Source organism: Cryptomeria japonica, chromosome 10 (assembly GCF_030272615.1).
Source record: "Cryptomeria japonica chromosome 10, Sugi_1.0, whole genome shotgun sequence".
Lineage (NCBI taxonomy): Eukaryota > Viridiplantae > Streptophyta > Pinopsida > Cupressales > Cupressaceae > Cryptomeria > Cryptomeria japonica.
Genome location: NC_081414.1, coordinates 855533757 through 855559602, shown reverse-complemented (window position 1 = coordinate 855559602; position 25846 = coordinate 855533757). Strand labels below are relative to the sequence as shown.

The window sequence follows — 25846 nt, the reverse complement described above, 5'->3', positions numbered from 1 at the left end:
GAGTGCGTGCAGCTCTAATTATTTCAGTGGATTTAGAATTTGGAATGTGTCCATTATATCACACAATGAAGAGAGAAATTTGAATGTTTAATGGACCAATGACAGTTTGATATACTATTTTAGCCTTGTTAGATTCTAATTTTGGGTACTGATTGAAGCTGTCTCTTTCCAGAGCCATTTTATGGTACAATATGCTTGTATCACAGAGAGAGAAGAGAAAAGCTGTCTGAGGATTTCTACTTCCAGTTCTTACCCAATGAAATGCAAGATGTAAGTGGCAATTAAGATTTTTAATTAACATGATAACATGCACTTTAATATTTTTTTGGTTTCTGTAGTTATATCATTTTGTTCCCTGCTGAACTGGCATTATGGCATCATCTGCATTTCATCTTATATGTTGGGTTAGTGCATAAAACATGGACTATTATCAAACTATTTGTCTATTAGTCAAGCTCGATTTGATTTTAGAAAATTAACTGGTGATAAAATGTTTATGATACGCCAGGGCACAGTGCCCTCACAACACCGTGCTATCTTTTCTTTAGATTCACCATCTTCATCTGTCTGTTTACTCATTCAATTGGAAAAGCCTGCTACTGAAGAAGGAGGAGTCACACCTTCTGTATACTCTCGCAAAGAACCTGTGAGTATATGATCCATGAGACATCTATGTTTCTTTTTGTTACATGCATTCTGCGTGAATTTAGTTCTGTTTCCTATTTCTATTATTTGATTTTTCAGTGTGGTTGTAACTTTAATTTATGACCTTTTAACTTTGAACTTGTGTAGCTTTTTTTTGTCAAAGTATATTTTGGATTTGCATGAGAAGTATGTGATTAGTAAGTTACTGTGAACTTATGAAAGCAATCTTTGCATTGAGTTTAACATTATACTTGTCAGGTATATTTGTGGTCATGGCACTAGATTCTGAAGTTCTTCCTTTATTTGTGCTATTTGACTTCATCTGATTTGAAAATTGTAGGAAAAGCTGAGGAAGTTTAACTCTGCAGTTTCTATGGAAATTTTTTAGAATCTCAAATTCTATTGCTTGTGGTGCTTTGATCTGATGGCTTTGGTATAAGGATGTTGTCAGTGCACCATAGGCTTGAAATTATGAGAATATATCTTATTAAAACTAAATAATTTATAATATTGCAGGTCCATTTGACGGAAAAGGAGAAGCAGAAACTGCAAGTGTGGGCTCGGATAATGCCATACAAAGAAGCTTTTGCTTGGGCGGTTGTTCCTTTGTTCGAGAGCCATGCTGGTGGAGGTGTTGGTGGAACTGCCTCTCCAAGCAGTCCACTTGCTCCCAGCATATCTGGGTCAAGTTCACAGGAAAATGGCCTTGACCTTATTGGGAGAACAGCATCTGATGGAAGAATGACCCATTACCTGAGTGGCTCTTGTGTGATCGTTGAGATACCAAACTTGAATAGGGTTAAAGAAAGCTATATTGAGGAGTTGCTCCAGGTTTGATACAATAGTACACTTATAAATGGTATTGTAGTAAAGATATTTTGTTTTGGGTAAGGAGATTTGTACATGAAAGAAACAAAGAAGGAAATTATATTATTAGCTTTTTTGTTCTTATTAAACTTTGATTTTTCCTAAAACTAAATTATGTTAGGTATATATACCATTGTTGCTGTGGGTTTGTGATAATAATTAACTTTAGTTCAAGTCATTGTTGAACATGCTAGAAACATTTGTTAATTAGTGTTTTCACAGTTGTGGTCAGTTGTTTGATTTCTGCATTAATTGGAGTAGAAAATGAAAATTTCAAACTTGCTATGCTGTGTGAAATGTAACACACTTGTTTTTAACAATGTAGGATCCCAAGAGGAAAATTCATAAACCAATTAAAGGTACTCTTAGATTGGAAGTGGAAAAGCTCAAATCCACTCATCTTGATGCTGATAATGTTTCTGAAACTGGTAGCCTAAGTGCCGATTCCAATGATGCCGGGGAGCGGCTTGGAGACACAGGAATGTTAAAAAGCGTTGCGAGATCATACAATGGTAGTATGAAGTGGAGTGTTCATGAAGGAAGGGATATCATTCGAAACAGTTCAAATGTAAACCAAGGAAGTGCGCCTGAGAGTGGGAATGATGATGTGAGTATCTGTTATATTTTACCTTATGAACACACTGGAAGAGTTACATTCATGATGAAAATATCTTTGGGGAAGAACTTTTAAATATGCAAGCATTGATATGTCCCAAGGCCCCGGCTGCTGGTTGTTATACAAGTGTAGACGTTGGGTATAAATATACATCGTTGTTACAGGGACATGTTAGTAACCTGATTGATGTTTGAAAAATAGTTTATTAAATATAAAGAGCATTTATTATTTGATACTGTTGATAATGCAAGGTAGGACATGTCCTTTTTCTAGGAAAGTAGAGGAGCTCCTGCTGCTTAATTTTGTACATGTTAAAATATCTATAATTTGTATTTGAATTTTGCAGATCTGGGCTTTGGATTTTCGAACATTGACAAAGAATGAACCCTTTTCACAGCTTTTGCATTGCCTATTTGTATATCCTTTAACAGTTAGTTTGACTCGAAAGCGTAATATTTTCATAAGAGTTGAGTTGCGGAAGGATGATGTGGACATCCGTAAACAATCACTAGAGGTCAAGTATTTCTCATTTTTAATACAAGTTTGAAGTATAATTACATAGCCATCTGTGCTCAGCAATTATATGCTTAGCTTTTGTCTTGTATCTGTGGGATTGTTGGGAACAGGCTATCTATCCAAAAGATGGAAGTGTGTCATTTCAGAAATGGACTCACACTCAGGTAGCTGTTGGTAGTCGGATAGCAAGCTATCATGATGAAATTAAGCTTTCACTTCCAGCCATTATTACTCCTCAACACCATCTTCTCTTTACATTTTATCATGTGGATCTTCTTACAAAGCTTGAAGCTCCAAAGCCAGTGAGTTTTTATGCCTCTTATCTTCTTTTAATGTTTCAACAGTTCCAAGCTGCTTTAAAATAAAATTATCTAACTACTTTATGATAAGATCTCTTGCCTTTTGGGACTACCCTTCAGAATAACATGCTTTGTCCATTTGAAACGTAAGATTTGTTTTACTGAAGTAAATATTTGTAATTCCTAAAATGCATCTCCGGCAACTTAGGAAAGGTTTTTTTTCATAATGTTATTTGTTTTATTAATTAATAGAATATCTATTTCTTCGTATCTCTTTTATTTAACATCCATATTATGTGGGAGTCTTGTTTTTCTTTATGCTTATGCAGCTTTCATTGCTTTAAGGTTTGTACATATTGGTGATAATATAAAATTCTTACACAGAATCTATGAACCATACCAAAGGAGGAATAAACAAACCAAAGACAATCACATTTATGGGATGTGTGTTTTGAACTACATGTGTAGTTTATGAGTTGAAATCAACTGTAAACTGCTGTATGCTTTGAATTGTATTTCACCACCATCATTATGCCTTTATTAGTACCTTTCCTTAGGCAGGTACCATTGCAAACATAATTGTTTGTCTGGTTATTAATCTTTGTACCTACCAACTATTGTGTGGTATAATTTTTAATAGCTAAAGTTTAGATTTATTTTGACTAATGTAGACATGCACAGTTTTTACCAAAAAGTACATCTAAAACTAATTTTCTACAATTCTATTACCTGAAAAGTTTGGGACTTGTTCCAGGCCTCATGAAAATTAAAAAACTTCAATTGGCCATGTTATTAATCTTTGCAACCTCACTTGGCTTCTCTGTCTTGCAATTTTGAAGAGTACAATAATACATCAGAAGAACAATGGCACTGTCTCAATGTTATTTCACTACATGCACAAATTTTGCTTATGGTTTTAAACCTTATTGTGCATGCATGATTAATGGTGGTGTTTACAGCTGTAGATGTACTGGGGATGATTGTTTTCTTTTTCTCTCTTTCAAGTCATACTTGTAGTAGAATATTGTAATGTTTCTTTAATGGTCATCATAGTCATCTTAGTTGTCTTTAGTTAGTTTCTATTTCTAGCTTCAGTTTACGATTGTTTCTTTTAGAAACGTCGTCTCTTGTAAATTCTTTATATAGATGCTCTATTGTTTAATAACATTGAATATTATAACATAGTATCAGAGCAGGCCAATGGGATTTCATAAAATCTGGTGAATTTTTTATAATTCATTGGAGGTTTTGTTGAAATCTTTGCAGAATTTTGTGGGTTTTTTTGGAGCTATAATTGAAATTTTTTGTGGGTTCGTGGACCTGTTTTTGTGAGCAGTTTGGGTGCTGCGTTTGAAGATCGTGGAGGGTTTCTTCTGCTTTTTTGTGCCCACCTGGTTTTTGTTCACAATTGTAGTGTTTCATAATCTGCAACCCGCATTTGTATTCTGCATCCTATGACCTAGGGTTTCAAATCCTCTATACCTACAGTCTAGGGCTTCGTGGAGTTCGGCCTTGTTCGATGTCTTCATCTCCCTGCAACAATGGGACTAGGGAACACAATCTACCTCCTTGTTTGGTCACTTGTAGATGTTCTGATGGGTTTTAATAAAAAATTTCCCTTAAAATTTTTTGATGGGTTTTAATAAATTTTTCCCTTAAAAAATTCTGGGGGGGTTTTAATAATTTTTATCCAAAAAAATTTATTTTGTTGGGTCTTATAATTTTTATCCTGAAAAATAATTCTGTTTGGTTTATAATTTTCTCCTAAAAAATTATTGTAAGGGTTTGGCGATTTTTTCCTCAAAAATTGTGGCTTCTTGCAGTCTCTTTTGGGGTGTCATGCTCATTTGCAAAAGTTTGTGGAGGATTTGTGTTATCTAGAAGTTCTCCAGATTTTGGGAGGGTCAGTGGTAGGCTCATGTCACAGAACGTTTTGAGAAGAAGGGGGCAGCCTTCTTTTTTTTTTCTCTAGGTAGTTAGAATGGTGACCATTAAGGGAGGTGTTGTGACCTTTTTCACACATCGCCCCATTGCAAATGGGGACCCTCTCTTTTCCTGCTTTCTAGGGTTTTGTTAGTGTCCTATGACCTTTTGCTGCGGTTTCACCAAGCCTTGTCCAGTTCAGAGCATTTCAGGCCTGACGATTGAAAGTTAGTTTTTGCAAGTTATGTGATTCCAAAATGCGAACACCACCAGAGTGCTTAGAGAGGCCAAAGGACGAAGATCGCAATTGATTTGTACGAATTTGGACAACTTTCTATTTTTAGAAAGTTTGCTTTTTTGCTTTTTCCTATTTTTCAGGAAGTTTCGTTTTTGGCCTTTTTAGCCCAATCCCCGGTATGGCTATTTTTAGAAAGTTTTCCCTATTTTTTAGGGATGTTTGCTTTTTTTGCTTTTTCGGGATGCAAACCTAGGGTTTACACTTGCACCACTGACCAGCTTCGACCGGAACTCGAAAATTCCAAGTTTTGACCTAAAAAAGCTAAATCCCTAGATTTTGGGCTTTTTGCTTTTTCGGGATGCAAACCTAGGGTTTACACTTGTACCATTGACCTGCTTCGACCGCGATCCAAAATTTTCAAGTTTTGACCCAAAAAGCTAAGTTCCTATATTTTAGGGGGTCATGGCACCTTCAAAGGATAATCAACTCGAAAAATCATCCTGATCCTCAAATGTCCTGAAATTTGGCTAAGTCTGGAATGTCATCCTGATCCTGAAATTAAATGTCATCTTGATCCTGAAATTTGACTAAGTCTGGAAAATTGGAGAATCCTCCAAAAACTAGATTTTGCATTATTAGTCCTAGAGGCCCGAAACCACTCTCAAACATCCTGACAATATATATGAAATATAACTTAAAGTATAAGTGGCTACCACTTATACTTAAATGTTATATTTGATATATAGTCCGCCCTCTTGAGAGCCTCCAAAAGTCCGCCTTGAAGAGCAAAGGTCTAGAAGTCCGCACATGTTGGAGATGTCTAAAAGTTCGCCATGTTGGGAGGTAGACCAAAACTCCGCCAAGATGGGAGAGATGCTTGAAGTCCGCCCAAGAGGAGGGATGCCTAAAGTCCACCCTAGGAGGTGTCTCCAAAGTCCGCTCAAGGTGGGAGTGTTGCCTAAAGTCTGCCTTGCATGGAGCAACTCCAAAGTCCGCCATAGGTTGAAGAGGCCATGGTGGCCAACACTCCAAAGTCCGCCATGTATGTGTAGGGTGCATAGGGGTGTAGCATAAAGTCCGCCCAAGCATGCCAAGTGATGAGAAGCCAAGTCTAAACTCCGCCATAGGTTAGAGAGCCATGAGGAGGTGTCTCCAAAGTCTGCCCAAGGTGGGAGAGATGATAGAAGTCCGCCCAAGTTGGGGACACCACCAAAGTCCGCCCAAGATGAGAGACCACCAAAGTCCGCCCAAGATGGGAGCCGCCACCAAAGTCCACCCAAGATGGAGGTCATGTAGGAGCCCTCTCCCAAGTCCGCCAAAGTAAGAGAGCAAGGTAGGAGGTGCCAAGTTTAAAGTCCGCTAATGGTAAAGAGAGCTATGAGGAGGGACCTTCAAAGTCCGCCCCATGCCTTAGACAAAATTTTGCCTTGATGGAGAGCCACGAGGAGAGACCTTCAAATTCCGCCCCATGCCTTAGCCAAAATTTCACCATGTAGGAGCAAAGGCTAAAGTCCGCCCAATGCCTTAGCCAAAAATTTTGCCTTGAAGAGAGCCATGAGGAAAGGTCTCCAAAGTCTGCCATACCTTGGAGATGGAGATAAATTTCAAAAGTCCACCTACGCATTGAAAAGTCAAACAAAATCAACAAGATGCCAGTGATGTCACAAAATCCATTGAGATTTCAAAATTAAATCCAAAATGAAGAAAATATCGAAGGATTATTAAAAATCCTCGAAATAAATCCAAAATAGAAAGTTTTCAAAAGGAGAATATTGGAAGATTGATAAGGATTTCAAACTTAAATCCAAAATGGAAAGTTTTTTTAAAAGAGAATATTGGAAGATTAATAAATATTTCGAACTTATAGCCAAATTGGAAACTTTTGGAAGATATTTTCTTCGAATTTGGAAACATGACAACACTTTCCAAAAGAATGAAGTTAAAATTGGAAACATGATTTGGAAGATTTTAAGGGTTTCTGATTGAGGATTTAACTTTATTTACAAATACTTCGTTCTAAACTTCATTTTTACACCAAGAAGTTCGAAAATATTAAGGAGAGCATAGTAAAATACTTTCAGTTTGGAGTTCAACTGGAGAAAGTTTTGGATATTGCTGGAAGTTGGATAAACTTTTTTGACAAAAGTTTCACAGATTTTTGGAGAAAGACAACCAGTATAAGGACGAATTATTGAATCTCTCCTGAATTTTTGAGTATTTTTGAAGGTGAAATTAAATTCATGATGCAGATTTATGTATTTTCTGAGTTTTTCCAGAGTTTGAGAAATGATTTTTAGTGAATTTGTTCGAATTTCTAAGGGAGGAAAATCATTTTTTTTGGCTAAGTATAAGAAATTTTCGGATTTATAACACTTGGTGTTGGATTGTGATCACAGTTATCTTGAAGGTTGGAGAATTTACATGTGAAAATCCCATCTCATGGCTAAGTCGCAGGAGGAAATAGAAGCAGGATCATCATAGAGATCGCAGTTGGAGTTTCAAGCCAAACGAAAGATTGAGGACAAGTTCATAGGCAAGGTTCATCCGGGCATGAAGATAGCCAAAATTTGGCTAAGTATGGGAAATGTTGAAGGCATGTCAGGGTATCGAGAAGAAGGACATGATCACAGCGAATGCCTGAACAACTTGATCCCATCATTTCATATTTGCAAGGGGTTACCCAAAGCTTTTTAACCCTCCTCCCATGCAACATAAACTGGCAACTGAAGGCAGGATCATCACAGAAAACACAAATGGAGTTTCGAGCCAATTTCAGAATTGAAAATGGGACCACGAGCAAGGTTCGTCCGAGCATAGAGAGGGACAAAATTTGGCTAAGTATGAGAAATACTTCGCGAAGAGATTTCTCCTCCAAATTCGAGGCACTTGAAAGAATCTCAAGGCATCAAGAAAGAAAAGTTCTCAGACTTGGTGAAAATATGGAAAAGTTAAATAAACTTCCAACTTCTTGAAGGTTTTCATCTTCGGAGGGAATTGAAAAATACAAGCTCCCAAGCAGAATCAAATGGTGACAAGAAAGAATCAAATTTCCATACTTAGACAATTTCTTGACACAAATTGGAAAATTCAAGGAAGACATTCAACACGTTGAGGTGGTGCCTCGTCATTTTCCAACCAATCAGATCGCTCCAAGTCAGCATGTCCAGGTTCAATGAACCTGACTTATCCAGAAGCTTCTAGAAGGGCACACTTCACAATGCAACAACCTTCTATTTTCATTGATGGTTCATATTTAGCAAGAAGGACAGGTGTCCCAGATGTAATTGGTCGAGGGTAGTTAGTTTTGGGAAACCCTAATTAGGGTTTATAGCTTTCAATCTGGGCTCTTGATCACTGTTTGATCTCGGCCGTTCATTTATTCTTGAAAACTATATAAGGCTACCTCCTCTCATTTGGAGAGTGTGAGGTTTTTGATGTATTGTTGCTTAAGGTCATTTCCAGATAATATATTGCATGTGCGCTGCTTTGTAATCTCTATTATTTGAATGATTTGCATGGTTTCAATTGCCTCAACACTTAGTTAATATTAATCTAGATTTGCTTTCATTGTTGTTAATTTGAATGAAGGATTTGATAAGTATCAATTGACGGTGTATCTCCACTCATACTTTTGGTAAATGGATGATTTCCATTCTACTGTGCAAAGTTAGTCTGAGCCCATCCCCTGTGCATCCCAACATCTCGATCATAAGCACAACCCATTGAAGATTGCACCGGCCTTATGTAGTTGTCCCTAGTGTGGCGAAGCAAGGTTTGGTTTCCCAAGAGCACCCAATTGACACCGTCTCCAGAGTTCGTAGGATTAGATTAGCCTTCCTAAACCCTATCTCTTTTTCCCTTTCTTTTGAAAGTCTAAATCCCAAAAAATCCCCCCACCCCAAAAAGAAGAGCCTAAATTGCTAAATCCATCTAAGTCCAGCAGTTCAAGAATACTTGTCAAGCGTAAGTCCCTCTTGAAAATTTCAGCATACACTACCCAAGAAGCTATTCCACTAAAGTCGCTTGTTCGCACATATAGACCTTGGAATTAGTAGTGATTTTTCAGGAGAGGATAGAATACCTTCGGGTATCCTATCCTAATGTTTGGTAGATGATAAAACAGACACCAACAGGAGGTTATTAAAATATTGTAATGTTTCTTTAATGGTCATCTTAGTCATCTTAGTCGCCTTTAGTTAGTTTTTTTTTCCAACTTCTGTTTATGATTGTTTCTTTTTGAAACATTGTCTCTTGTAAATTCTTTATGTAGAGCTCTCGCTCTATTGTTTAATAACATCGAATATTTTAACAACTTGTATATGTAAATAGAAAATTCAAATTGCTTTATTTCATATTATACATCAAGTTATATTATAGTCAGTCAACCAACTATAGACAAAAAGCACTCCACCATGTATCAAGGCACGACAAACCACAATCAATCCCACACAGTCACCAAGTGGTCGAATACAAAAACCCCATCATAGAGAAGAACAACATTGAATGTACGTTTGGGTCATGCACTTCAACAACGATACACGGTGTGCTACTGTCGGCCTGCCAATCCATGCTAGCCCCCACAAAAAAAAGTTGCTCCACTAGTGACATGATATAGAAACCATGTAGCAAAAAGCAGTTGGCCCACAAACAATGCATATACCATGGGGAAACTGCATAGCAAAGAAAGATTAACCACTGAGCATCTCTTCTGAGATGAAACAATACTACTTGGGTAGAGGGGATTCAATGGACAGTCCACAGTGGTTGATGAAGTTGCATGACAAAATAAAATTTGCCACTCAGAGGTAGCATTGTTCTACGAATAGAGGGATACCATGTCAAAGTGAAAAGGAACTTTAAAACAAAAGTTGCAAAGGCATTTAAGGTTAATTGGCTTTCTGTGTACTATAAAGTCTATGATCCATTTAAAATTAAAACATCTATGTCAAGGCTACTCATTCGATTGTCAATCCACTGGTTTTTTTTTTTTTGGGCAAATTGCTACCTAGGGGTAGCTACCTTTATATTCATTTAGAAAAAGTTACATTTTAGTCACAAAGAGAGAACATCAGAGTCTTGATAGCCTAAATGACTTCCTGTAGTCTCTGAATCTATATTGGGGGAAACAAATTCCCATTTACAAACATCATGTATTCAAAAGTCTCTAGATTGTTTCTACCGAGAACATCTCTCATATTCATGATTGTATCAAACATATTATTTTTTCCAAGCAGCTCTTGAATGTTGAAAGCATTTGCCACCAGACCCTTGAAATCTGCAATGTCCATCTCCTCGAGTGCTTCAATCGTCTGTTGACTGAACTAGGGAGAAACCATTCTAACCACAACCTTCTCTGTCACTTTGTGGTCTCTCGTAGTTCTGGCAACAGTGTAGGTAAACCACTCCAGAATGGCAACATTGTGGGAGTGGGGGCCTTTCAGAGTCTTCTTCCCCAAGATTGCTCGCATTACGCCCTCCTCCATGTAACCTTCAATCACAAATTGCTCTTGTAATTGCTCCTCAATCGATTCATCGCACTTGCATTCAACACCCTGGATGTTAATCTCCAAAAATTCTGCCATTGTTCCTACGTTTGCTAACCCTTCCTCTATGTCCCAAATATCTCTTCATATTTGCTTAAAAGCCTCTCGGGAATTGACCTTTGTCTTTACTACAGCCTTATCCATCGCCATATTCTGCTTGAGAAATTTGACTCAATCTCTTTGTTAGCCCGAATTGATAGAAAGGCCATAAAAAGGGATGCCTTCATCTTATCCTTCTCGATCTCTACTGAAGTTTAAACCTCTCTACGTCCAAGGTTCGTAATCAATTATAGTCTCTTTTGCCTAGTCAATTGTGTGGTTTGACAGAAAGTTTGTCGTGGTGTTAGCTTCTCTGTACACATGCCTTATTATGTACTCCTCGAAATGTCTAAGGATTTTTTTGATCCCATCAACACACATCTTGGTCTTCTAACTGGGCGCATTCCTTTTAGCAATTGCATGCACTATATTCATTGAGTCACACTCAATGTCTAAACTTCTCAGTTCCTTTTCCTTCACCATTGTTAGATCAGCCAACATGGCGGCAAATTCAGCTTTGTTGTTTGTGCCTTTGGGCAATTTAATAGAAACGAACCACACCAAGGACCTCGTATCATTTCTAATGATAAATCTGGCTCTTGAGCGGCTTGGATTTCCTCTTGATGCTCTATCGAAATTAAGTTTCAGACGACCCCTTGGTGGGAGACTCCATCGGACATTAGCCCGAGCCCCAATATTCATGATTGTATCCATCTTTGGTGGAATTAGGTGTGGCCATATCATTTGCATTATGTGATCCCACGAAGTAAATTCATTCTGTACCTTTGCCGCTACTATACTATTTATGTGTTCGCTTATGGCTACTTCCATTTTGTAGAGAATAGCCTTGAAGTTTGTCTCGTTGCCACTAAATATTCGTTGGTGGCTTTCCTTCTGTATTGTCCATATGAGTGTCATCGGTATAGCAAACCACAAACCTCCCCACACATGTCTCTTATGTAAAGTTGGCCAACAAGTAAAAATTTCTTTAAGAGTATTTGGCATTGGGCCTTGAAAATTTAGCTTTGTTAAAAAGTATTGCCAACATTTCTGATCAACTAGCAAACCACAAACCTCCCCACACCCGTCTCTTATGTAAAGTTGGCCGACAAGTAAAATTTTCCTTAAGAATATTTGGCATTGGGCCTTGAAAGTTTAGCTTTGTTAAAAAGTATTGCCAACATTCTTAATCAACCCCGCATTGAACGAACAAATGGTCCAATGTTTCTTCATTATTGTAGCATAACGGGCATCTAAAAAGGCCCGAGAATCCTATTTTGCAGCCTTTCTCCTGTAAGTATCCTATTCTGCACTACTAACCATGTCAATGCACATGCCTTGGGTAGGATGCTTGGGTGCCAATACAATTGTTTTCCACTCACACCTCTCCTAGTCTCCCCACAATACTTTATAACCCAATTTTGGTGTGTAGCATCCCGACTGCTGCACACCAAAATATTTCATCCGACCCCTTTAAAAGTATGATATGTATGTTTGCTAGAATTGCTTTATTCTGACGACCTTGCAAATCTGCTCCCAATGTTCTCCAAAGTTCTTGCTTCTCAAGTATTTTTGATGGACCATAGATATTTTAAAGAATAAAATTAAGGTCTAAATTGGAATGTTTTACCTCTGTTTTTATCAAATATTGGCTAGAGGATATAATTGAAATTGGTACTTTGATTGGTTTCCACATCATACACAAGCCTCTTGATGCTCCTTCCATTGCTTGTGCAAACCCCAACCATCCGTAACAATATTTTACAAAGGCATCTGCACTTTCTTTCGAAAGTTTGTTCTCTTGTAACACTATTATATCGATCAATTGGCTTTCTATGTGGTGCTTGATCATGCCCCTCCTGTTACGGGCATTTAAGCCCCTAACATTCCATGTGAGTATCTTCATTGCCCTCCCAGGGAGGTTTTGCCTCCCTTGGATCTCAATAGGTATGTTTTGATGGATGATTGATCAAGTAACATTTCGTCCTCCTCTCTCTTCTTATTATTAGTTTTCCTCCCCGTTCTTGGTTTTGAAGGCTTCTCCTTAATTGGTTTTGCCAACCTTTGGCTAATGGTTCTTGGTTCAATTATATCAATTTCATCTTCACTTATTGCTCCTGAAATTGCTCTAATTGGCGTTTCCGTATGGGTCTTTTGATGTCAAATCAATGCCAACTTTTTAGGCTCCTCAAGTGCTTGATTTTCTTCAATATTATAAAATTTTGATCCTTATCAATTAACATTCAATCCTTATCAATTTCTATCTCTCCCTCGATATTTTGATTATTATCTAATTCGTCTTTGGTGGTTTTTTGTCTTCAAGTCTTATTAATCGTTACTCTACAGTTTTCCAAATTGTGGTTCCGTCTTTGGCATCTAGAACAATAAAACATTTTGGCTTCCCTTTAAATTTTCTGTATCAATTTACCAGCATAAGTTACCCAATTTAACTTGCTTGAGATTGGGAATATTGTTAGCATTTTTATCCGCACAAATAGTATTTGATCATCGTCTCCCATATCTATTTCTACAGTTTGTCCTATATCATTCCCAATCTTCCACAGACAATCTTTGCTCCAAAACTCAAAGGGAAGATTATATAGGTGCATCCATTGTGGGTTTTCGTTTGGTTTTGCGATTGTTGGGTCAAAATTTGGAACCCATCCATGCGTATATACATAAGACACACCAAATCTCCATGGGCCTTTTAATAAAATCTCATTTCTTTCCTCTTCACTACCGAATTCTACCGTGAAGATTTGTCTTTGCATCAAAAATATACTTATCTTGCTTTATCCCAATTTTGATTAACCCATTTACGAATTTCCTCCCTCGCCTTCTTCTCACCAATAATTCATCAGATTATGGCTAGGTGTTTGTAAGACAATATGTCTCGGTCTACAATGTCAGAAAGATCAATTTGTGGGTCTATATTTTCAGGATTTACTGGGCTAGGGTTTTTCCTTGGAATATCTCATCTGATTTTCGCTCCTCTCTGCCGCACCATTTTTTTTAACCTATAATCCAATGGTTTATTTTATTTACATTGTTTATTTTAATATTCAGAGTTATTTTAATTTATTTCTGGATTCATTTCTTTTTATGTTTTAAATTTCTTTTTATTTGAAGAGCTATTCTTATTTACTTATGAGCTATTTTATTTATTTAAAAAGTTATTTTTTACCCCATAGAACTATTTAAGAAGTATTGATCTTTTTATAGAGCTATTTAGGAGCTATTTAGGAGTTTTTAATTATATAAATATAATATAATATTAATACAATAAATTATATTTATTAATTTTAAAATCAGTAATTTAATCTTAATATTGATAGTAATATATTAATTACTTTTTTAATACTTGTTATGATATTTATTAATATGCTAATATATACATCTGAATTACATCTATCAAAAAAAATGTTGAGAGATATCAACCTTTAGTTATTTTATAGTTTTAGTTAATTGACCATGTGTTGGTTGTGTTTCATATTTTTTCATGCTCATGATCATGATATGATGATTTGTTGATACCATTGTATAACACCTCTCATCATAATGATATATGTTATTAATATTGATGTACAAACTGTCATGTTTTCTTAGAGGACCCCACTGTCATACCCAAAATTACAACTAAATTTCTTGTTTGCTTGTTGTATATTATTTTTAGTCATCTGTTCATTTATTTGTATATTTAGGTACTTGTATCCATACAGGTTAGGTTTTTATCCATTCAAGATAAGCATCCAACTATATGGGTTAGGCATTTGTCCATATTGGACAAGTATCCCTCTGTTCGTCTATGATAGGCACCTATCCATAAAGGGCAGGTATATGCTCTGGCTAGAGTCTCTGACTCCGATACCATTCAAGTCCCGAGTCACTTATTGAAAATTACACTCCACTATTGGGAGGGCAATTAAGTTGATGTCTTTTAGGAGTAAACTATAGACTTGACTCTCGCCTTGAAATTTGGCCTAAATCATCTTGGAGTCAAGTAATCCATTCGGGACAGCATATAATGAATATGTGTCGTATTTCATCTTAGTGATTTTACACATAGGTTCTACTGAATGGCTCTTTTGGGCTTTTGATTTCAAATAAATATAGAAGTTGATTCTATGTTTCTTGGGTACCTTCCCAACAATGTACTTGAACCCCTATGTTTTGGGAACCTACTATGTTCACTAGATTGCCTATATAGATTGCTTCCAAACGAGATTAAAGTGTAATAATATGTGGTTTTATTTTTTAAACCCTGTTTTTAATTATTTATGTGGATATGAAGCCCTTTATAGGGCTCTTATTCCCTAGATAGGTCCTATGTGACTGCTACCTACAAAGGGAAGCATTTAATTTCAAAGTATTTGGTCGTCATGACCGATACTTATTGACCAATTTCTTCTAATGAGTAGTCCTAATGAAATAATAATAAAGTGACTTTGAACTATGTAATGATAGTTCTAATCTTCGTGATCTTCAACATGATGATTTCATTTCCTCTTGCAACTCAAAATATTATAATTATATTCCTTTAAATTATATGAAAATATTTCTGCTTTTCCATGGAATTACATGGTATTTCTTAGTTTGATCTAACATCATTTTGTTTATTTGAATTATCTTCTTAAGTTGCAATCCAAGGAATGTTATCCATTCCTTGGATTTTAGTCAATGGGACGATGCCATAGATGTCATCGCCGTCGTCGTCGTTGTATGAGGCTATGAGTGTAGTAGCTGAATTATGATGACATTATTTGTAAATGTGAACCAAAGGCACCATTGATACTGAACCTTGCTATCTTTTGTTTCATATCTTGTTTAAGTTGTCTAAACTAATCTAGAAATGAAAGAATTTTAAAATTCTTAACATACACTAAATGAAATTACATTAATAAAGTAAGAACTTAAAAGAAAATATTTCTTAATACTAATTGCAATTGAAACAATATTTTATGTAGTTGAATTAATAAGTTGGTATAGTATCCTACAGTATCCATTAAAGAGGGTCATTGACTTAAAATTAAATAACTTATTTGATTGGCTGTGATACTTAATTCGATCTTTAGAACTCATTGGGTTTTCAAATAAACCAAACAATATCATTTAATGGTAACCACTAGTTATGGTGACAACTTCTGCATATCGATGAGAGGTTAATTGATGCTATGCATTAATGATGCTGTCTTGAGTTAAATCAAATGTTAATTTGAAGCTCAAATTCTATTTTAAAGTAAAATTATCAAAGCAATGCTTTCTAACTATATGCTAAAATAAAATTGATGTTAAGCAATGGATGAATTAAGGGATATTGAAGTTGTATTTGATCATTTTTGTCTAATAACATTGATCTAAAAATTAAAAGATTTCAACTTGTAAAATTTTCCTATGATTTGATCAAATGTGAGGGTCTAGCAATTATGGATGAATTCAGGGATATTGAAGTAGTATTGACTGTTTTTGTCTAATAACATTGATCTAAAAATAAAACGATCTCAATTTGTGAAATTTTGAATGTTTTGATCAAATGTGATTCCTTTGATTTTCTCTACTTGTCATTGCTATTGTTTGTTGAATTTTCATAATCCAATTAAGCTTTTATTTTGGAAGCATAATAAAAGAATGCAATATAAAGGAAAAATTCTATGAACAAATTTTTGATTACATTCTATGTGAGTTTGGGTGTGTGCTATAACCTAGATTGGCCTATGATTAAGGGAAAATTTAAATGATAGAGGTTTAAGAGTCTCTTGTACTAAAATATAATCCTGTCTTAGAGTAATGTCTCTAAACCCATTCCAAGGAATTATCCATTTGTTAATCATTATGCCATTTTATTGTTCTGAGTAACTAGCTTCTAGTTTGAGTTGAGTCGTTTTATTTTAACTCTAGAATGTGTGGAAGGAGCGTTACAAATTTTCTTAGAACAAATTATAAGGAATTGTCCTACGTCACAAATACAAGTTCTAAACTAAATCTTAGTAGGGTTTTAATAAATAATATTACAAGGTGATCTTCCAATATTAAGCTATGCTTTAAGAGTTGTATTGTTGTTGTTATGTAACAAAATGATCCTTTACATTTAATTATTCTTATTCTATACATATATTATTTTTCTATACTTATGTATAATTAGTTTTGCATAATATATTAGTTCCATTACCATAATGCATAATATTGTACGTACATATACATATATATGCATATAGTGAAATCCAATTAGGGCCACAGCATGCTTATTGCAGGTTGCAGACCCTTTGGGACCTGCAGTTTGCCATAGCAAGTTGCGGGCCTTTTTGGGGGACTGCGGCTTCTTGTGGCAGCTGCAATCTCTGAAGGGAGCGGGGGTAAATGGCCTGGCTTACCAGGTTGAGGCCCCAATCCCCTTTGAAGCACACACATATGTATTTGAAAATTTAAATCAATATTTATTTGATTTTATTTGTTTTGAGTTTTCTTGTGTGTGTGTGTGTGTGCTTATGCGTGTGTGTGTGTTAGGACTGAGATTTTTGGTAGAGAGCAGAGGAATTTCACAATATTATTTAATAAAAAGAGCAATCAAAATGTTGGGTGTATATACGTATGCATATGTTTATATGTATGTTTTTGTCTTTTGTTTAGCTATTTTGAATTTTCTGAGCAAAACTTCACTCAAACATTAATGTTTCCTACAGTGGAAATTGGAAGGAGAAATAATTGTTAAGTTTGTATCTCTTTGTATATATTTGTACCCATATTTGTAAATGATTTTTGTTTATGAGTTCATTAACACACATTTTTTTAGTGTTCCACGGGCGTTGGGGACGGGGGGACGGAGGGACGGGGGGGACGCGTTTCCGGGACGGGGGGACCAAGGGCCTAAATTTGGGGACGGCGGGGGGACGGCGGGGGGGTGGCGGGGTGGTGGTGCTCATATACTTGTACATATACATATAGTACTTGAAAAACTAGTTTTGAAAAGATGTATGACAGTATTACAGTGTAAAAATTTACATTTCAAATGAGACTATAGGAAATTTGAAATACTAAATCTAAATACCAAGATTTCTAAGTTGTGTTGTTATATGGAGCCTAATCAAACTCGGAGGTTAGATTTTCCCTACTTCTATCGGCGCGGTTTCCCCCTATATTTTTCAACGGGGGTTTGGGGGCAATGCCCCCAAGTTGGGGTGCGCGTCGGGTGTTATTTTTCTATTGGCCCACATCCAATCAGAGTTACCCCTTAACCCTCAAAAAACTTAAAAACTCACTTTTTTTTTAAATTTTAATTTTAAACATTGCATATAAGTGGGGGCGACAGGAGACGTCTGGGCGTCTCCCCGTCCTTGGAGAGACGTCTGCACGTCTCTTGAAGGACAGGGAGACGCCCAAATGTCTCCCAAGGAGACGTGGAGGCGTCTCCATGTCTCTTTGGGAGACGCCCAAACGTCTCCCAAGGAGACGTCTCCACGTCTCCATGTCTCCCTGGGAGACGCGGGGACGCGGCGCTTGGGTGGCGGTGGCGGGACGGCGGGGGACGTCGCGTCCCCATCCCCCTGTCCCCGAGACGTTTTTGACGAGGGGACGCGCCAAAAAAGGGGGGGGACGCGTCCCCGTGGAACACTGCATTTTTTAGAAGAGTGTGTGTGTGTGTGTTTGTGTTAGGACTGAGATTTTTGCCAGAGAGAGGAGTAATTTCACAATATTATTTAATAGAAAGAAAAGTAAAAAAGCTGGGTGATATATATATGCATGTATACACTATAGTTTTTTATTATTTTTCTTCTTCTTTTTAGCTATTTTTTAATTTTCTAGGCAAAACTTCAATCAAACATTAATGTTTTCTATAGTAGAAATCAGTAGGAGAAATAATTGCTAAGTTTGTATATCTCTGTTATATTTTTACCTATCTTTGTAAATGATTTTTGTTTATGATTTCATTAACACACATTTTTTAGAATTGTAATTCTAAAAAGGACACTGAGATTGAGATAGAATTTGCTCCGCATTTTGATAGCTATTAAAAGGTTTTCAGATTTAATAATAAATTTCTTTGTACAAAGGGAAGAATATTAGAACCACCTACCTGGAATGCCACAAATCATTTTTATTCAACCTTAGTCATGCTCCCTAGCTTGTGATCCTTTAAGTACTTGCTCTCGACGATCCTCTCCTTTTCTTTTTCCCCTTCCCATTATTTATAACTTTATTTTTCTCATTTTTGAATAATATTATTTTAATTAAGAATATTAAATTGAAGACTTATCTCCAATAATTGTGTTCTCTAATTGGTGGAGAATAATTAAATTTAAAATACTTAGAATTTAGTTTCTCCTCAGAACTATTAAATGAAGGGAGTTGACTTAGAAGTTAACCGAGACAAAGGAGGAGTTATCTTCTTCCTTGTCTTCTTAATTGGTTGAGGATAAATTGTAAATAAAAGTAACAATTTTTTTTTTTTTTTTCATGTAATTTGTGTGTTAATTTGAGTTAACAATTACATTAAAATAGTTCTTTTGTTCAACAATCGTTTTTTCCATGCAATTCCTTAAATTCAAATTAACAAAGGCAGTCCTTGCTGCTATGTGGCAATGTTCAATTTGAATTTAGTTTTTATTGTTAGTAAAACAATGTTTGTAACAGCTATGATCTAGTTATTTTGTATGAATTGGAATCTAAAAATTCAACTTATGTAGAGTCTTAAGTTTGGTATCTCATTACATGAGAAGGATATATGTACACTACCACCCTTCCCTTAAAATGGTACCATAGTATAAGAGGAGGATTACACATAGTATAAGACATGGTTTAACATAAGTTCACTATAAACATATTCTATGATATTGTGATCTTTAAGTTTTCTCGAGTTAGAAGCGAAACAAGAAACAGATAATAGTTGAGCGAATTCCATGAAAGGTCTTATATGTCTGACTTTCAATTGATACCACATTTCACAAGAGCTTGATATTTTAGGTGGTGGAGTTTTGAAGCTTGGAAATTGGAATATCTAAGTGCACATAAAGCAAGTTCATTCATAAGAAACTATGTGTAAAAACAATAAGAAGATTGAGCTTTATGAACTTCTTGATCTAAAAATATTTTGTTTTGGAGATCCATATTAGTTAATTGATTTTCTTTTCTTTCAAAGCAAATTGAATAAAGAGTTTGAAATGGGATGCAGAGAAAATGATCTCATATTTTTTTTAATCTAAAAATGGTTTGTTTTGAAGATCTATATGGAAGATCTTTAAAGCAGTCACTTTTATCATTTATGTGATATGATTTTACATTATATTAATTCATGTTGTTTACTCAAATTTTTTTGGCACGAGTATAGGGCAAAATGCACATGCTTTGATCATATCGAATTGTAAATTCAATAATTTTTTCACTTTTAGTTGCCTTTTAGCAAGAGTTAATAGAATTAAATTTATTTATGGTGTACTAGATCTATTGGTAATAAACTAATTGAAATTTGTTTCCTTATTGTAAACCATCAGGTTATTGTGGGTTATGCTGCTCTTCCACTGTCTACACATGTGCAGTATGTTCTTCACCTTAATCATTTTGGTAATTGGATTGCTTTTAGTATGGAAAAGGCAAAACTATAAGTTACTATTGATGCCACTCTTAATGTTTCAGAAAGTGTGATAAATATTCCTCATCTGAAATCAAATGTCTTTTTCAGTGATATTAGCTTTATCTACAACAATTTACTATAAATTTTTTCATGGATAGAAATCAGTTCTGCATTTCTTTTGTACCTTTGCTTAACACATTTTTCAGTGGTTCACTGACATCTACTTTCAATTTTAATGAAGTGTATTTCAGGGACTTGGTTTAAGCATGGTAATAATCATTGCAATTTCTCTCTACTATAAGAGTTTTGCTATAACTTTGCATCATGCATCTAGGGGCTGATAGAAAGATGTATAATGAGCTTATGGAATAGCTCACATTTGGTGTGCATAATCATAGATATATTGGGTCAAATGGTCAACTAACTAATTGCTTAACTTTTGCCTGTAGTTTTCTTAACTTAGTGACATGACTTGTACCAACTTGTTATGCTCTATGATTTTGGTCGAGTCATGAGCCATGCTATATCCAATTAAATTACCAGTGAAGAATTGGAAGTCAGTGGTATATTTTCCTTTTTCGCTGTAACTTGTCCAGACTTTGAAGCCAAATTTTTTTGAACAAGTTGATTTAAGATAGCTAATACATAGATAAAACCCCAAATTCATTCCTTACAAGCAGGTTGGTTATCTGTATTTAATCACAACTAGGGCATTTGGAAACAGTTGAGACAGCTGAAGGTGTATTCATCCCTGGAGAACCTTGGCCACAGACCCCTTAAAGATCAAATCTATAAATGAAAACCCAGAACCTAATATTTTTGAGAAAGTCCCTTATCTTTTAGGATTAGTAAGCTTCTATAACCAAATTTGTGTGGAATATCTCCACTATAGATTGGCTTGATTTGAGTTGCATTTTGTCTTTCATTTTTCTGATTTGGATTCATTTTTCATGTGAACTGTTATTTCATTTTTGCAAATTTATACCTTCAAATATTTGCAGTTCTAGGTTGGTGAAGAACATGGCAAGCAATAACATTGTTTTTATTTGGTTTAGAATGAGGTTATCGTAATGCATGTGTTCTCAAGTCTGCATGTTTACATCACTACATACATATTACCCTAACCACATCCGTTAAAAATGTAAAATATGGGACAATATGAGATATGGTCAAATGAGAGATAGAGGTGGTTATATATAGGATACAGCACCAAAAGATAGAAATGTACAATCAATATGGGATAATGGTAGATGTGGTCATGTGTGTAATACATCTCCACCAAATTAGGAAAGCACAAATGCACTAAATGAGCTGAATATGATAGGGTGTGAACAAGATAAAAAAGTAAACCAGATTCATAAAAGACACACATAGATTAATGTCAACATAGAAACACCCCCCTTAAGTGCAACTTAGGGAGTGCAAATCCTTAGATGTGGGTCTTGCCAACTAGGCTTGATTAAGCATCAATGTACAATTTAAACAATGAAGGAGGACTCAAGATGACTCCGCAAGGACAACTTTTTGCCCCAAGCATTGATTACAATTGATGCCAAAGGTTTAGTAACAATGTTAGTAACTTACTCTTTTGTAGGTAAAAACTCCAAGTTGTGAGTACCATCTTGAATGAGTTATTGAATGAAGAGCATGTGGATTTGGATATGTAATGCATGTTGATGCACCATTGGGTGTCAAGAAATGTGCATAGCACCTTGGTTATCACACCAAAGAGTAGTGGGACAATCTTGAGGATAAGCAAACTTTGTCATGAATTGACAAAGCCAAAGAAACTCTAGCTATCTAGAATTGCCCTCATTACTCAATGCTTGTAGATGATAATGCAATAGCAAATTACTTTTTGGAAGACCATGCAATAGAACTAGAACCAATATAATAGGCATAATCTAAAGTGGATTTTTGATCGTTGTCACCATACCAATCTGAGTTAGCAAAATGCACAAACTAAGAAGCTTCCAATCTGTATTAAATGCCAAATTGTGAAGTTCCCCTATTATACCTTAAAATGCGTTGGGCTACCTTACAATGTCTCTCATGAGGTTGAAAGAATATAGAAACAAGATCGGCTACAAAGGAAATATTTGAGTGACTACATGTTGGGTTCAAAGACTACTAACCACTTGCTAGTACAAAGTAGGATCACCACTTGGTGCAGTGCAATTGATAGATATTGTCACACTAAAAGAGGTGTAGAGGTAGCATTGCAATCGACCATGCCAAAGAAATGAAACAAATCATGAGCATACTGTTATTGATAAATGAAGATACCTTTTGAAGAACAAAAGATATAGCCCAAGCAAATAATTGAAAAGTCCCAAGTGGAACATGTTAAATTACTCCATCCAATTGTCTTGCTCACTTTTTATCATGAAGTATAAGAATCAAGTCATCAACATATAGGACAAGAATAAAAAATATTATCTTTGTCCCTCTAAATGTACATTGCAGGGTCAGAATGGCAATGAGAGAAGCGTATCATGAAGGGAACTTACTGATAAGAATCAAGTCATATAATGTACAAGACAAGAATAAAAAATATTATCTTTGCCCCTCTAAATGTACATTGCATGGTCGGAATGGCAATGAGTAAGGCTAGAAGCAAGCAAAGACTTGTCATTTTTCTCATATTGTCTGTCATCTCATACCAAGCTTTGGAAACTTGTTTGAGACTATAAAGAGAATGACGAAGATTGCAAACGAGTGAAGAGTCTTGTACAAATCGTGATGGTTGCTCAACTTATGTAGACCAACTTGTAGAAATGTACCCAACATCATTTGGTGTATAAGTCATCTAGATGAGGCAATGATGCAAACTGCAAGGGGAAGAGGCTGCCCTTTCGCAATAGGGGTAGGGGTGGCTTTTGGAGAAATCAATACCCTCAACTTGCGAAAGCATATGGGGACTAGACATGCCTTATACTACTTATTAATAGAACCAACAATTACATACTTGGTCCTATAGATGCACTTATATTTTCTTTCCCCATCAAGAGAAACAATACCCTAAGTGTGACTCTTAATCAAGAAGAATATTGTTCTATTATAGCTTTATCCCACTCTAGAATACTAGCTACAATTGAAAACTTTTTATGGTCATTTGATATTGCATGATACAAAAGACCAACCTTTTCAATAGACGCTTGAACCTAGTAAGGCAAAGATTGTGTAACGAGAGTGTAGGATCTACAGTAACAAATTCATCAGCCTCAAGAAAGATAGAATCTACAAGTGATGAGTATGTGAGAGTGAGGAAGAAGCTATAGATGGATAGTACATCTAGGTCCAAGCTTTCACATCCTCACAATGGCCAACAAAAATAAGTGTTTGGTTCTACTTCTCCATGGCTTGATGTTGACCATCTGGAATGAATGCCCAAGCCTCATTATCAAAATCTTTGAATGAAGAAACATCAATCTAGACATGAGTTAAGCTTCCTTAGGAGTCACGTTCCACACTACCTTGTGAGTCATTTGAGTCATTTGGTTCTAAATATAGTTGGCACTATCGATTTCCTTACCTAAAACACAATTGCCATCTTCTTGGCATGAATCTTACTATTGGTCATCTCTCTGAATGCTCTATTCTTTGTCTCAGCAATGCCATTTTGTTGAGGGGTGTAAGGAACTGAGTGTTGATGTTGAATGCCATGTGCACTACAAAAAGCCTTAAATGCTTGATTCACATATTCAACTTACATATCTTTTTATAGAAAGAGAAGATTGCTTCTCAACAAATGCCTTAAAATGTTTTGGTAATAAAGGCCTCTTTCATGTACTAAAGAAAGTACACCCATATGTGTGTGAGAAGTCATTAATATAAATGAGCACACACTTGGCCCTTGAAAATGACAATAGATTTGGTATTGATAAAGAATATGATGATTTGTTTTAACATGTAGTTGATGAGAAGGCACACTTTGTTGGCCAAGGGAAAACCTCAGGTCATGTGACCAATGATGTTTGAAATACCAAGGATGACATATGATACATCTTCCACTTTTAAGAAATTTTCTATTTAAAAAGTGAGCTTTGGTTTGAGTTGCTTAGGAGGGGAAGGTCCAAGTTACTTGAATGCATTGTTTGCAGATTTCCATCCTAGCAGCTCTAGTAATAGTCTCCTTCAAAGGATGCAACTAAGGAGTGCCCAAGGAGTACATGAAAGGAGGGCCCTATCAATAGAGATGCCAATAAAAAGGAGCATGCTAGTCTAAAATACCAGTAATGATGTTTTCTAATGGAGCCCAATGAAGCAATCCGTGCACAAAGAGTTAAGTATTCTAGGCTTTTTGTTTGTTTGTCATTTTCAAAGTTGTTTGCATTGTCTTGTTTCTTGGAAGAGAGGTTTATATGTTTGATGCAACTTTCCTATTTTTAAGGTCCAATGTTTTGTTTTAACTAGAGTTTGTTCTTTGGGGACTTTTTCTAGTAATGGAATTTTTTATAGCATTCAATGTATCAAATTGTGTGATTTGATAATTTTGTTACTTTTTTGGAGGTTTTATTGTTTTCCTTGGTGGTGGGACATGCATAAGTTCTAGTTTCTTTCTAAAGGTTATATTATGTTGCTTATTGGGGCAAACCTCTCACACTATCAAAATAAATTGTCAATTGACCTAGGCTGTAGTTCATATGTGTTGACGTGTATTTTGTACACAATCATACACAGAATAAAATACCCAAGGGTACCTTATCCTCTCTTGAATAAAGTCTCTGATTGCTGAAGATATCGCAAAAAAGGATCAATCAGGGTGACTCCAATGTTCTTTTATGTAGGGCCTCTACGTGTGGATAAGCACCAGTGGTCGTTGTGATTGCTGTTTCATCAAGGGGACTTACGTATCCGAATTGCAGGAACAAGATTTCCTAATACTAATGGATTCCAAAAAAGATCAAAAGGGTAGGGCTTGCAAGAGATAAATTCTAATCTAACCTTAAGAATGACTCAATGCTGGCAGGACTTGGTAAGATTCTACCAACTTCAATATTGCCATGAAATAACAACTCAACTGAAATTGATGCGATCTTCTAAGGTAACAAATGATCTTTCAATTCATTAAGGATCATGGACACTACCACGAAGGCACATATCCAAAGCTCAATGACGATTGAAGGTTTAAGTAATTCAAGTCTTTCCAGTTGACCACACAAGGCGTTCCTACAATCAGTAAGAAGCTAGTGGTTTGGAATGTGAATCTCACCAAAGATCAAGCCCAACACTTAGTCCTTCAAACTTAAATACTACTTTGACTGAGAATGATTCAAGAAAGTAAACAACCATGAAGATAACCACAAGAATTGCAATAAAACACCATAACTTCAATATTTTATTGATCTCAAAGCCATCATAAACAACAATTGTTTGAAATTCCTTCTTCAAAGCTCAATCTTGCTACAAAATAACTTGCTTCTCTAAAAAAACTCTAAACTCTAACTATTTCTTATTGCTCTCTCTTAATTCTATATCTCTATCAAAATGAAAATGAATGAGGGTATAAATAGCATCCTCAATTCCAATGAACGGTCCAGATCAAAAGAAGATCAATGGCCAAGATTATGACACCTAAACCCGAATTAGGGTTTA

The 25846-nt window shown here is 35.7% G+C and overlaps 1 protein-coding gene across 1 annotated transcript in view; it reads left to right on the top strand.

The window, feature by feature from the left end:
- LOC131065183 (guanine nucleotide exchange factor SPIKE 1) overlaps positions 1-25846 on the top strand; it is a 193180-nt gene that overhangs the window by 51601 nt on the left and 115733 nt on the right. Inside the window, exons 8-14 of the mRNA XM_057999628.2 lie at positions 173-270; positions 509-646; positions 1162-1476; positions 1838-2119; positions 2475-2642; positions 2755-2946; positions 20169-20212. Coding sequence (XP_057855611.2) covers positions 173-270; positions 509-646; positions 1162-1476; positions 1838-2119; positions 2475-2642; positions 2755-2946; positions 20169-20212 — 1237 coding nt within the window. The remainder of the gene's footprint in view (positions 1-172; positions 271-508; positions 647-1161; positions 1477-1837; positions 2120-2474; positions 2643-2754; positions 2947-20168; positions 20213-25846) is intronic.